This window comes from Odontesthes bonariensis, chromosome 6 (genome assembly GCF_027942865.1).
Source record: "Odontesthes bonariensis isolate fOdoBon6 chromosome 6, fOdoBon6.hap1, whole genome shotgun sequence".
Lineage (NCBI taxonomy): Eukaryota > Metazoa > Chordata > Actinopteri > Atheriniformes > Atherinopsidae > Odontesthes > Odontesthes bonariensis.
This window is the reverse complement of record NC_134511.1, coordinates 26,343,723-26,358,643: the sequence shown is the minus strand read 5'-3', so window position 1 is coordinate 26,358,643 and position 14,921 is coordinate 26,343,723. Positions and strand designations below refer to the sequence as shown.

The 14,921-nt window shown below is 40.8% G+C and overlaps 1 protein-coding gene across 1 annotated transcript in view; it reads right to left on the bottom strand.

Annotated features, from left to right (window-relative positions):
- Positions 1-274: 274 nt before the first annotated feature.
- The window catches only part of top3b (DNA topoisomerase III beta), a 52,791-nt gene continuing 38,144 nt past the window's right edge, over positions 275-14,921 (bottom strand). The window contains exons 13-18 of the mRNA XM_075468154.1: positions 14,627-14,755; positions 14,222-14,371; positions 9,706-9,806; positions 5,407-5,608; positions 3,878-4,065; positions 275-1,332 (exon numbers count right to left, since the gene is read on the bottom strand). Of these exons, the coding sequence (XP_075324269.1) occupies positions 1,057-1,332; positions 3,878-4,065; positions 5,407-5,608; positions 9,706-9,806; positions 14,222-14,371; positions 14,627-14,755 (1,046 nt within the window). The 3' untranslated portion in view covers positions 275-1,056. The remainder of the gene's footprint in view (positions 1,333-3,877; positions 4,066-5,406; positions 5,609-9,705; positions 9,807-14,221; positions 14,372-14,626; positions 14,756-14,921) is intronic.

Genomic DNA, 14,921 nt, shown 5'->3' with positions numbered 1-14,921 from the left:
GTGTTATTTTAGTGTTCCCTTTATTTTCTTGAGCAGTGTATTTCAAAGTGAGTTGAAAGCACATCGTTTTAAGGTTCACAAACTTCTCTATTGTTGCTTCCAATCTTTCCAGTCTCTCAGTTTGAGGTATACAGGGTGGAACCACGGGGTGGCGCTGTGGCTCCATGCTAGACAACGCTGCCCAAAAAATCCCTTGTGTGATTAGTGCTGATTTTGAAACAAACCACTCAGAACAACAGTTAACTCTTTTTATGTTAACAGTTTGTATGATACAAAGCAAAATGAGGCAATTACACAGGTGTAACACAAAAAGTAAAAATCCATACTGATATGTGGAATTGTCTCCGTCTTTTCGTCAGTAGATACCAGGAACCAGTTATTTCCGAAGGGGGTGTCAGCATGGCCTTTATGAGAGCAACCTGGCCTCCTCTTATCTAAAGTTAACATTTAGGTGTTATGGTACTTTCATCTAAAAGTTTGATGGACCACTTACCAAACATAAATCTGGACACATGATTGGTCAGGGTCTAACCAATGACTGTGTGTGTATATATATTTGTATATATTCAGACCCCCAATTTTGTCCCCAAAATTCTGATGTGATTACAAAGGTTGACAATAGAAAATGAGAAGTTCAAATCATACCGTTTTGAATTTCAGGTATGTAGTGTAAGTGGGGCAATTTCCTGGCATTGGAATTGGATTGCCTGGTTTCTGCACCACTCAATTCCTAAATGTACAATCCTCTTTGGAATCGATAATTAAGTGTTACATACACTAACTCCATTAAAAAAAATCCCTCTCTGTGTAAATGTTGTGACATGGTTCTAACTGAATGTGATGACATGTCCTGAAAAACCTCTACCATATACAGTAGGAATATACAGCTCTTTTCATGGTGAACAAACACTCTTATGGCAAATTTTGTTCTCAATAAATGTTTACTTCAGTGTAATTCACAAACATACACAAAAAAACAGAAAACAATGTATTGACAAATGCTTGTAATATTATCTACCAAACAAATAACAGGGCCCTCTACACACTACATTGAAACTATACAAAGTAGGCTGCCAGGGCAGACATTTTATCTTTGGGTTTTTTAGGATTGCCACGACGTCCCCTACCCCGCCCCCTTCCTCCTTGTCTCGGACCCCGATACATGGCATGTCTCATTGTGGCATGCTTGAGCTCAACCAAATCTTGGAAGACTGGATCACAGAAAACACAGCCAGTGTGTTGGGTCTCACTGTCAGGAAGAGGAGTGCGAGTTTTGTTGAAGTCCACTGCAACCAGAGAGGCATCACATGCTTCACAGCTCTCTTGAGCAGCCTAAAAGAAGAGACAAGAACATGACACTTTTCTTTATAGCTCTCCCATTTCATTTTTTACATGATGATTTGTCACTTTTTTAAACAACAACACTATAGATGGAAGTCTGAAAAATGCACCTTCCCCCACAATCCATGTCTTTATGGAAGTTCTTGGGGAGGGCTTTCAGACACTATCCAATAAATGGATGTAAATGTAATTTCGACAGAGCCATAATTTCCTGCATATGGGATTTTTTTAAATGAATAATAATAAGACTATAATGACAATAAGTAAAACAAAGAATGAACCCAAATGTAAAATTGCGAGTAAAACCCAGTCAACCCATCACTGATGTAGCGTGCTCTCAGGAAAGACAGAGCACGGAGATGTTTACATTAACCTTCCCCCTTTTTCAAATGTCTTGACATCGAAAACATTTTCACTCTTTACGACCCTCTCAACGGATCAGCTCAAAGGAGATAACGGAGCCAGATGTGAGACCAACCAAATGGGGTCCTTTGTTTCCGAGTCTTCTCTCCCCCAGACCAGCTACGAATAATAAATTATGTAGGACACCTCCTGATAAGGGAAGCAGATGTAAGCTCAACTCTCCTGCTGGACCAACCAAAGGAATGCCACACTTCCCTATTTTCAGAGAGTGAAAATTCCACTATAAACCTCACTTTCCGTAGACTGAAAGTGTGAAAATCATTACTGGACAAATCTACAGATCATTTTGAAACATTCGCCATTCTTGTACCTTCAGTACTTACCAAATTATGGGATATTGGATTTAATAGAATCCCTTTCGTGGAGCCACAGCGCCCCCCAAAGGACATGGATAACGGACACTTTTCACTATGTCAGCCTAAACAACCATGGACAATTTCAACTACGGATGTTTAATGTTCTCATTATGTGCAATGCATAACCTAATAGTGTTTAATTCCACAGGTATTACCCAAACAGCTGCAGATCATTCTAATTAACAGTAACCAAAAGTTGTCATACTATTTCTATCATGATAATATGAAGTATTGTACGCTGATAACTGTTCCATGTTCATATGGGTGTTTATGCCTGCTTGTATGCAACATTATTGTCTGTTAAGAACATTATATTGTCTAAAATCACTGTCATATGGGTTAAATACGGTATAAGAAAGGAGCAGAAATCCCCCCTTTTTGTCTCATGAATTCAGCGTGGTCAACCCCCCTTTTTCCCTTGGGTCAAAAGCCAGCTGAACTCTGATTGGACGAAAGCTGACATGTGATCTCCAGCTTAAAAGAGAGGCGCGCAGGAAATCGCTCTCTTGCCTTGCTCTTATCTCTTCTCTTGCTCTCAGCCCTCTTATCTCAGCTCTTGTCTTTTTCTCCGTAACTATTAATTCCCAATTTTTTTAGACTTCCCCTTCTCTTTTATATAAAAGTCTGGTCCAACACACGCGAGTGTGTGCCAACTCATACAGCCCAGCCAAGCCGCCACTCTTCATCCAAGGACCAAGGATAAAGGAGTCGATTCTACGTCATCCCGCTGGTTACCACGGGAACACCGCTTCGACACCAACTCATCAGAAGGAAAGAACCACGGAATCCCTTACGCTGCTACGACAAAGTAAGGTGCTGGTTTGAGATCTTTTGAAACCGTGGATAAAGTGAAAACTTTCTCTGAAAGCGACGAATGAGCAGACCTCCGCGGGCAGAAGACCGTTGGCACAATATCCGTGTTATGAACCAGATTTAGTCACATTTTTGATAGGTAACCCTGTTAGTGGCCTGCTCCTTTCTTCCCTATTATCCCCTTTGAGTGTCCCCAATAATTCTAATTTCTGTCTCTTTATCAATTGTTTATACACCTATATACCTGTGCAATGTTGAATAAATGTTTGTATTAACCCATTTAAGAGCGTCACAGACAGTTACTAAGCCGATTACCACTCCAAACAGGACGCACGACTCAGAATGAGACTGAGTATTAATATAACATACTAGGATTGCAAGATTTTAAACAGTCTTCCTCTTTGGACTGTAACGTAACAAATTAAAATAAAAGAGGTGGTGCCCTGATCATTTTCGAGGTAAATATTAATTAATAACGCCCAGATAACGCTACACTGAGTTACCCTGAAGTTGCATTAAATTGACAGGGTTCAGATAATATGTGTTTTTAGGCATCAACAGTCTAACTTATTTACTCTGAATGGGACGATGTCTTATGTGGCCAAATTGAATTCTGCCACCATCACATGCCACTGTCACCTGTTATTGTATTGTGTCTGTGTGCATCCCGCCTTTAAGAAATCAGCAGCTGATTTCTTAATATTAGAATGACTGTATGTGCTGTGTACGTAGCTGTGCCTCTAGTGGTAGAGCGTTCGTCCAGTGGTTGACCATTCAATCTCCAGTCCCTCCCCTTGAAGTGTCCTTTTTTGGGACACTTGTTGTCATATGAGTGTATGTGATGGAAATGGGTGAATAAAAAGCATGCTTTAAATAATCTTCAAACTTTATACATTTACCATTTCTAAATAAAATTATGTTGAGATTGGACAAGATTTTCTTACCTGCACTTTGTGTGCATGTTCAAAAAAATGCACCACCACATTGCATTTATTACAGGCCATCTTCCATTTTGGTCCAGAAGTAGGATCCAGCACTAAAACTCCACTATCACACTCCACACATTGTCCAATCCCCAAAGAGTTCAGAGAATGCTGGCAGGATGGATGGGTACATTCATTGCATCCCATGCCTGGGAAAAGCAGATATGAAAGTTGAATTACTCCATCTCAGTTGTATGTGTCTGTCCATCTTTTTATCTTCTTAAGAGATTTGTTGGAAATATTGTCATAGTTAGCATATCCGGATTTACAGTAAAAAGTTAGGGTTAGCTTTTTCATCCATCCATTTTCTACATATGCTTCATTCAATTCAGTCTTGTGGGAAGGGCTGGAGCATATCCCTGCTGTCGTCGGAAAAGAAGCAGGGTACACCCTGGACATACCGCCTGTCCATCTCAGGACCAAGACAAATGAGATGAGCAAACATCCACAATCACACCTACGATTATTTAGAATCCCGAATACGAACAATCATAATGGATCTAGCCTTTGCCAAGAGTTTGCAACAACAAATTGTGTGTATTAAGCCTTTTCTTTATTCACTGATTCATTACTGTTCCTTGTGACTTGCACAACCACTGCTAAAGAACAATTCATAGGCTAATTAGTTCATTTGTTTTAGGTTTGAATAGAAAGAAGAAATCACCAAACTTAAATTGAAACCCAAAAATTGTAATATGGAGTAAAAAAATAAATATATCACTGGTCATAATATTCGGCATTAAAGGATAAGACCGTTTTTTTGACATTGGGCCCTTGATTTCACATTATAACATGATGTTCTACTCACCCCTGCTTGTTGTTGGTAATTTGGAGCTGTTCCGAAGATATTTGAGAGGCGTCTGGCTGCTCTCTTGAGATATTCGGCCATGAAACGGTTTCCTATGGGCAACGTTATACCGGCACAAACTATGCTGTTTATAATTTATTAATTACTGTACACTAGCACTGATAACGTGGAGGTGCGTTGCTTACTTAAAAAAATCCGGGTTACTGTAATTTTGAATTTTTGTCGTAAAGTCTGTGTGTGTTTGTCTGTGGGATGTCTGTGGTAGTAGCACGATGATGACGTCAGTAACACCCACTTTACGACAAAAAAAAAAAAAATCAAAATTACAGTAACCCGGATTTTTTTAAGTAAGCGACGCACCTCCACGTTATCAGTGCTAGTGTACAGTAATTAATAAATTATAAACAGCATAGTTTGTGCCTGTATAACGTTGCCCATAGGAAACCGTTTCATGGCCGAATATCTCAAGAGAGCAGCCAGACGCCTCTCGAATATCTTCGGAACAGCTCCAAATTACCAACAACAAGCAGGGGTGAGTAGAACATCATGTTATAAGGTGAAATCAAGGGCCCAATGTCAAAAAACGGTCTTGTCCTTTAATTACATTTAATGTATTAAAAATGAAATGTTTGTTTATGAATATGAAAAAGAAAAATAGGTGAGAAAGAGCTGATGAGACAACCTTTTTTCATGTCCCGAAATGGTGGGTTACTGAAGCAGTAGGGGCACAGTGGGTAGCTCTTGCCTCGGGCCCCAGATGTCCAAAGCACAAGCTCAAAGTCATCCAGTGGACAGCGGAGCTCCTTGTACAGCTTGATGGCTCCATTTTGTGGAAGACTGTAGGTCTCGTCACAGTGGGAGCAGTGCAGCCTGCTGGGCTTGGCCTGCAAGCACATCTTGGGTTCAGATTTTTGAAGTAAATTTACACTGGTTAAAAACACAACTCTCAGGGTGATCCTTGACATGTAATCTCTGTTCATGGTGGAAAACCAAATGTGCTCTGGATGAGAGATCAAAATGTATCTGCGCTCTCCTACTGCGATGGGAGGGTCTGCACCCCTTAAGATTAAGTTTTTTTTTTAAATCAAAGATCCTGTTGAAAATGCATCTGGAGCACAGTTAGTCCAAAACCATAAATGAGGATTTGACCAACCTGAATACTGATATTGTCACCTAGTATTAAAAGTTGTGTTAGTTGTTATTTACAGTCTCAGTCATGTGAAAAAAAACCACTTCACATTTCAATTATAGACTTTAAAAAATCATCTGGTTCTTACCAAGTCTGGAAATTAGGTAACCCACCCTCTGATGAACATCAACACATTACTGTGTTTTTATTCATTGAAGCCAAAATGCAGGGGCAGGGCAAAAACACCCTTACAACTTCATAAGGAATCATTAGAACAAGTAGTTGCCAGGCCCTGCTAATCAAATGCACTTGATACATTTTTATTTTATTTTATTTAAATCAGAAAATGTGACCACCTCGGTAAAAGCAGAAGTTAAAGTCCGACCAAATGCACAGCTTCAGCTCACATGAAGCAATCTCAACACACAAATTGATTTATGTATTTTTACAAGGATGAACTGTGGCTTCCACCACAACACTCCTCTGTACAGTCACACTACCCATTATGCATGCATTCAGATACAATGACAATGATCAAAAGTTCTGCAACTTCCCAATCCAATCATGAATGGGAGAGTGGCCCACTCATCAAATGGAAAAGTCAGTTTGTTTCTGAAGGTCAGCACTCAACAATGTGACATCATCTGGTCCACAAAAGCACATAAAAGATGCTTTGGTCATATAAAATTAAGTATTTTCAGTATAGACAAAATAAGCACGTAACTTCATAACTTTATTTCCTTAAATATTACCAATAAAACAGTAAATGTGCAAACATAAATGGAAATACAACATATAAGGCAAAAACTGAGTTTTTACAATTGTATTGAGCTTGAGAGACAGTATTGTATTGCAGTATGACAATCCTATTCTTCAACACAGCCTGAACCCTCTTAGGCAAGCTTTATGGAAATGTCTTCCAATAGTATTCAGGAATAGTTCTTCAGGTTTTCTTGAACATTCAATAGCGCTTCTTTGGATGATTGCCTTTTGTTACATTATTTTCTGTAGTCCTGCCACTTCTTATTTAGTCCTCCACTTGGACACACTACACACCATGCCAAGATACGCCACGTTTTTGGCAAATAGCTTTTTGAGAATCACTATTGCAAATTTTCTTAATTTTATCAATCAAATTGTGTTGTCTTTGCCTTTTTTCAAAGCAATGGGAACAGATTATGTGTTTATATCACTGTCTTCTTATTCTTAAGTGACTAAAAATGCCATTTAAAAGGGCAAAACCACTTTTATGTGCTGGAGTACATATATTTGAGTGTCTGAAGTCAATTCCATTTAGAAAAACTTAGAAAACTCATGACCCTGCTATAATGATATCAGAAAATATGTAATTCACTGACCTGTTCAGCCTTGCAGGGGAAAATTACGTTACAAGGTTATTCAGGCCATATTCTCCCAATCTACACCTAGCTTAAAATTCAGATAATGTCTTATTTGCTGTATCTTGGAAGTGGGAAGTTGAAATTATTTTGCTCTTTCTTTTTGCTGTGCTGTTAACATCAAATCGCATCATTCGTTATATAGTTCACTTAATTGAAGAAATAACTGAGCAAATAATGCTATACTACTACTAAAATTTCAAATAATGTTGTTTGTGGAACCAGTCAACAAAATTCAAATTAAAGTTTTCAATAGCGCTATTAACCAGTCATAGCACCCAATGTCCAGTCCCTTATTTGGTATTTTGATAATGGTGGTGGATGATGGAGAACACTGTCCTACATGATGGGTCAAAAACTAACAAAAGAGAGTCTTGTCCAAAATCTCTTGGTATGCTGAAGCATTCAGAGTTCCTTTCACTGGAACTAAGGGGCCAAGCCCAGCTCCTGAAAAACAACCCCACACCATAATCCCCCCTCCACCAAACTTTACACTTGGCACAATGCAATCAGACAAGTACTGTTGTCCTGGCAACCGCTAAACCAGAATCGACCATCAGCTTGGCAGATGGAGAAGCGTAATTCGTCACTCCAGAGTTCAGTGGCGGAGTGCTTTACACCACTGCATCCGACGCTTTGCATTGCACTTGGTGATGTATGGCTTGGATGCAGCTGCTCGGCCATGGAAACCCATTCCATGAAGCTCTCTACGCACTGTTCTTGAGCTAATCTGAAGGCCACATGAAGGTTGGAGGTCTGTAGTGATTGACTCTGCAGAAAGTTGGAGACCTCTGCGCACTTTGAGCCTCAGCATCCGCTGACCCCGCTCTGTCATTTTACCTGGCCGACCACTTCATGGCTGCTTTGGTGTCGTTCCCAATCGGTTCCACTTTGTTGTCATACCATTGACAGTTGACTGTGGAATATTTAGTAGCGAGGAAATTTAAGGACTGGACTTGCACAGGTGGCATCCTATCACGGTACCACGCTGGAATTCACTAAGCTCCTGAAAGCGAGCCATTCTTTCACAAATGTTCGTAGAAGCAGTCTGCATGCCTAGGTGTTTGAATTTATACACCTGTGGCCATGGAAGTGATTGGAACACCTGAATGTGATTATTTGGGTGGGTGAGTGAATACTTTAGGCAAAATAGTGTACAACATCATCATCATTCCCACCCGAGAATGGGAACCAAGCCCCATTAGAAAGCCTTGAAAGCCTTAATACAAACAGCTAATTGGAGCCTGGAGGCACATCATCACAAAGAGTGGCAATGGATATCGATTCCGAAGTGGAGTGACCAACAGCCACCTCTTCTATATTGACGACATCAAGCTGTATGCCAGGACTGCGTGAGACATCAACAATAAAAATAGATATAAAAAAAAAAAAGAGACAAGGTGATCATGACGGAAGGATATGAACTACCAGAGAGCACCATAACCGACGTTAAAGACAACTACTTGGGATCCCATAGGCAAATGGAAACCACGAGGGGGCCGCAAAAAGTCAGCAAGGAAGATGGCCTCCAGTGCTGAACTGCTAAGTGAATGTCACAAGCTGCTGAAACCCAGGGGAAGCAAGGAGGAAAAGGAGGAATAGTCATGGAAAGATAAGCCTCTGCACGGCATGCACCACCGACAGATTGAAGAAGTGGCTGATATCAAGAAGTCCTATCAGTGGCTATAAAAAGCTGGTCTGAAAGACAGCACAGTTGCACTAATAATAGCAGCTCAAGAACAGGCCCTTAGCACAAGAGCAATAGAGGCCGTCGTCTACCACATCAGTGCCAAGTATGAATTGGAAGTGGAGCATGACTGAGCTAAGATCCTGTGGGACTTCCATATCCAGACTGATAAGCAGGTGATGGCTAACCAACCGGACATTATGGTGGTTGACAAACTACAAAAGAAGGCAGCAGTGATAGATGTAGCAATTCCAAGTGACAGCAGCATCAAGAAGAGCGAACATGAGAAGCCTGAAAAATACCAAGGGCTGAAGGAGAAGGCTGAAGAGATGTGGGAATCAAAGGTAGTAGTAGTACCAGTGGTAACTCCCAAACTGGTATAGTGGCTCCAGCAGATTCTGGGAAGAACAAGAGTGTGGAGTTTGTTTTTATATTCATATACATATATATGAACAAATAAATTAAATTCATTTATAGATGATACATTACATACCATCTGATGTAAAGAAAGTTGTGGTATCTCACTGTACTATCTTGATAGCATCTAAGTGGTCAGAGTAACCAAAATTTTCTGATGTTCATATATACTAAGGAAGGCTCAAGTGCTTTCAAGATCCATCTTGTTGTCTTGTGTCTGCATTATGCATTATTAATTGTTGGACAGGGCCCGTATTAAAATGCACAAATACACCAAGGTCTTGCTAATGATGAAAACTGTAGTCATAATTTCTCAAAAATCCAAGAACACCTTTGACTTTGTCAACTGACCTGGATGTACTTCATGAAGCGGTGGCATTTTCCACAACGGGAAAGGGGCTTTCCAGTGGATGCAATGGGGGAAAAGGAGACCTCCATCAACTCATCCATGCCTGCAACACAATACAAACAGTTAGGCTGAACTGGAATAAAGCTGTAACATATATTACAATGCTGTGCATTTTGTATGGTGTTTTCCCATTTTGTTGCAACAACTTGTAATTCAAATCAGGGCTTGGACTTGTATTGAGTTGTTCAAATAAGTAAAGTGAAATTATTAGAAAAAAAAATATATTGGGTTACTGGGAGCTTACAAGGCCTTTTGACAAGGCTAAGAGACAAAGCATCTGAAAGCATTCTGAAAGTCTTTCAGAAGATGTGAATGCAGCACAACATACTATACCTTGGCGGATCACCACAGAGACCAATAAGCCAAAGCTTATGCACACCAAAGCTGCCGTAAGGAGTCAGCTCTGCACAAACCCGTGTAATTAATCAGTAAAGTGAATCAAATGACTCCGTAATAGTATGTAAGTGTGTTAAATAGTTGTTAAATAGGATCAAACTCCTACAGATTTAATGGTAACAGCTCCAAACTTGTCCAGGTTACTCTTAAGACATGGGGGGAAAAAATCATGGAGAAACTTTTTCAAACCTCAAAGGGCGTGGCCGTGGCCAGGTGGTGAAAATCGTGTGATGGCGTTTGTGGTTTGAAAGCCTTATCATCATCGCAAGGTCATGAAACTTGGCACGCACGTCCACCCTGACAACCTCGTACGTATGTTAAGGGTATTATGTGTGGGTGGAGCAAAATGGCTCAGTGGCTCCCCCTAGAAATTTTCAAAAACCCCTCGGCATTGGGGTTATTATGTGCTCGTACGTACGCAGAGGGTATCGTGCGTGTGGCCAGAGCTGCGCTACTACAGCGTCCAGCGCATGCCCCAACGTGCGCACATCTCGGTATACAGCTGCTTACAGCTTTCTAGTTTTATTTGTTTCTCTTTATATTCCTTTATGTAATTTTAATGCTTCTTACACTCCCCGCTGCAATGCTTTTATTTTATATAAAGCACTTTGAATTGTATTGTACATGAAATGTGCTATACAAATAAATTTGACTTTGACTTTTGACTTTGTCTCATAAACCAGCAGATGCCCACCAATACCTTCCTATTCTTCAGCACTCAACCCAAATTGCTTGGCTTGTCTCAGTATAAACAGAGCTTTTCATGCATTTGGGAAAATCCTGTGGTTTAAATAGGGAAGGCAACAATCTTCTGGAGAGCATGGTGTGAGAAGGGAATTGCTACCATAAAAGATTTATTTGAAGAGCGGGTAGTGTATTTATTTCAAGGACTTAAAGCTGCCGTTGGCAGGTTTTCAAAATTCCGAGTCTAAAGTCGGAAAATTCGAACTGATACAACTTTCAGGTCCCTCCCCCAACCTCTACTAAGCTCCAAACCGCCCCCCAAACCCCTCCCCCTCTGTGGACGAGGTTGTGCACGTGAGTTCACACCAGTGTGCGCGCACATAAGCTGGGGCAGACTCACGCTCAGCAGCGTGTGCACAAGCTGTGATTGACAGGTAGGATTCCTCCCCCCTAACTTGATTGGTTAAAAACAGCCGGGAGCGCTTGATTTTTGCAAGCACGATTACAGGCTTTAGAGGGAGCTACAGAATTCGGGATTTTTCCTAAACAGCCTATTTAATATTCTACTTCCAGAATCCCATGACAATTCAAGATAATATGACTAAAAAAAAGTTGCAGACGGCAGCTTTAATGAAAAATATGGTCTCAATGATAAAGGGGACTTTTGGAAATACCTTCAGTTGTGTGCAATGTATGGGTCACACTGTAAGACAGGATGAGAGTGTCCTGCAGAGGTTCTGAAAGTTTCACAACATGATGCAATCATCCTCTGTTTTCTACAAAATGTCTGCTAATGCTCTGTATGGTAAAAGTGAGGATTTGAGGATTGTATGGCAAAAAGATTTAGGCATTGAAATGGAACTAGAAGTGTAGGAGAATATTGTACATAACATGGGGTGGCCAGTGAGAGACATTGAAACAAAGTTTATACATTACAAAAATAATTAATCGTTATAACTGGACTCCTGTTAGACACTTGGTTTAAGTCAAAGTAATGTGTGCTGGAAATGTAAGAGTTCTATCGGTACTTTTCTACATCTCATGTGGGACTGTCCACTGGTTTCCCCTTTTTGGGCTCAGGTAATTGCGACTTTGGAAGAGTGGCTGCAGCAGCCCTTGCCCAGCCCAATGCGTTTTTGTCTACTCTATGACTAAACTGGACTAACAGTTGGACTTAAAAGGCACAGTTGGGGCTAGCTATTGCAGAATCCCTGACTGCTGCCATGTTTATTCTAAGAAAATGGAAAAGCACAAGTACACCCCGTCACAAGGACTGGATCCAGCTTTTGGCAAGTACAGACTCATATGAACTTATGCAGTGAGAAAGTCACTGTCTATGTTCTCTGCTGCGTGGGATAGCTTCCTGACATATATTAAGAAGGGACATCAGTAGAAAGAGAGGTTTACTGATGGATATGGATATGTAATGTTGGTATTTGATGTAATGTATGTGTCTAAGGGGGAAGGATACTATCGTGATCTGGTTCTATGTGCAGCTGTGTAGTGTTTTTTTTCTTTGTGTGCGTATGTTTATTTTTCTATCAATGCCTCTTTGTGATAAGGTAGAAAATCACCTGGATTGTCTTCTGTTATGTTGTATTGTGTTTTTTGAAAAATAAAAATTAATCCTAGAGATGCTTGGCTACAAGATGAACAACACAAGTAAGGGGCAGTGTAGAAGGTTGGAGGCCAAGATCACGGCAACATGGAGGGAGGTTAGCCACCTATCAAAGCTTCAGAGATGTGCAATGATGACAGAACTCTGAAAGAAATACAATAAATGATAAATGGACTGTACTTGTATAGCACTTTTAGAACTTAAAGCGCTTTCATACTACATGCCACATTCACTCATACAGCACATCTTACTCCATACATGCTACATAGAGCTTTCCTCTAAGCATTCACACACATTCATACACCGATGGATGCATCGGTAGGCAATGTGGGGTTCAGTGTCTTGCCCAATGGCACTAAGACAGGATGTGGCCCAGAGAAGCCGGGAGTCAAACCACCAGCCTCCTTATTGGTGGGCGACTGCTCTTCCCCCTGAGCTAAAGCCACCCCAACAAAAGTATGAAGAGCTGGACTACACCAGGCCCTGGTGAATGCCGAGCAGCACAAATTAATCAGCAGCTGATGGATCAGACCCGCCCAGACTGGTTAGCCCCAGTGTCTGACAGTCCTGATCATATCAAAGGTTCCATGGAAAAAAACAGTAAATAACCTGCCTTTGTACAACATGGAAGTTCTTGTCAGGCATAATAACGGATAAGATGAGTCGCACATGACTCAATATATGAGCAGGGTCCAGGACTGTCACTGTCAGTAAGAACTGTAAGATCAGACATACAAATTTGTGCACAGCTTAGATTGACTACAGGACAGCCTACGACTCCATGCCACACACAAGGATACTGGAATGCTTGGAACTCTACAATATCCACAGGACACTAAGAGCATTCATCAAGAACTCAATGGGACTCTGGAAGACAAAGTCACCATTAAGTGCTGTATCTACCAAGGAGATGCTCTGTTCTCGCTGCTGTTCTGCATAAGCCTGAACCCCCTTGGCTAAAGCATTACAAAGAGCGGCTAGGGATACCGGTTCAAAAGTGGAGCAACCATTGATCACCTTCTCTACATGGACGACATCAAGCTGTATGCCAGGACTGAGCGAGACATTTGACTTGCTGATGAACCTCATTAGAATATACAGCAAAGACATCGGGATGTCATTTTGACTAGATAAATGCGGCTGAATGAGAGTCAAGGTACAACATATATATTGAAGAAGTGGTTGATATCGAGAAGTCCTATCAGTGACAAGAAAAGGCTTGTCTGAAAGACAGTACAGAAACGATAATCATGGCAGCTCAATAACAAGTCCTGCACAAAAGCAATAGAGGCCACACAAGACAGGATTACATCTGCAACATCAGCATCATCACAAAAAAGGAACACGAAAAGCTGGAAAAACACTCAGGGCTGAAGGACTTTTAATTTTCGAGGGCGCTGCTGTCCTCAACCTTGCAAACAGTGCAAGGTTGAACTAAGCATTAGGCAAGGCAAGGCTATTTTATTTGTAGAGCACAATTCGTACACAAGGCAATTCAAAGTGCTTAAGGGTCTAAACGGGTATTGTAACAAACTGAAACCTCTCGCTTTAAGCCGAAATCAAAAGTTGGCAGCCCTGCTGGTACAGTAATAGGCCCCAATAGTTAGAAAAGGCTCCAGCCCACTGCAACCCTAAAATGGATTAGCAGGACAAAAAAAACTGATAGATGAATGTTTCACTGTCAGTTGTAATGAAATTTTATCATAAAGTCTCTTGAAGGAGCTTGGGATTGTGTGTTCCTGTGGACACGGTGAACTTACCATTGATGGAATCCACAAAGTAGTGGAACTTCCTCTTAAAGATATCCAGTCCATGCTGCAAAACCTGCTGATAGTTTGCTTTCCCCAGAGCAATAAGATTCAGCTGCTTCTCCACAGCACTACGTATGGTCGGCAGCACCAGCTCTGCATCTGCAAAAGAGCCACACAGCCCAACTTTGATATATGGCAATCTATAAAAGCCACTTAAAATTTCCTATTTTCATAATTACGGTGGCTCATGTATTTTAATTAACTCAATTTGGGTTCTACATCCTAATGATCCAATGTTTATCGGTTGCCATAGTGTTCAAAGATGATTCAGCAATATTCTAAAAAACCCAAATAAAGGCTGCACAACAAACCTTATACATCTAAGAGTGTATGCAAAAACTGAAGTAAAATTACCTATCTTGTAGTAGCCATGTACTAGGACAATGCCAAGGTTGGTTGGCTTCAGCTTGCGCCCATTCTCTACGGTTACATAGTTCCTCTGACAGACGTTATTGATGTGGACTGGGATGCTGGCATCAGTACCTGGAGGAGGAAGGAGAAGACATGTGTAAAACATGTATCATTATCCCATTGCAAAAAATACCATCATGCTGATCCTCTTTACCAATAGGGCTTTATAAGAACCATTATCAAGTAGTGAGTGAACAAAATGGAATTTCTTGGAATTTGACAAGTTTGAAATTATGTA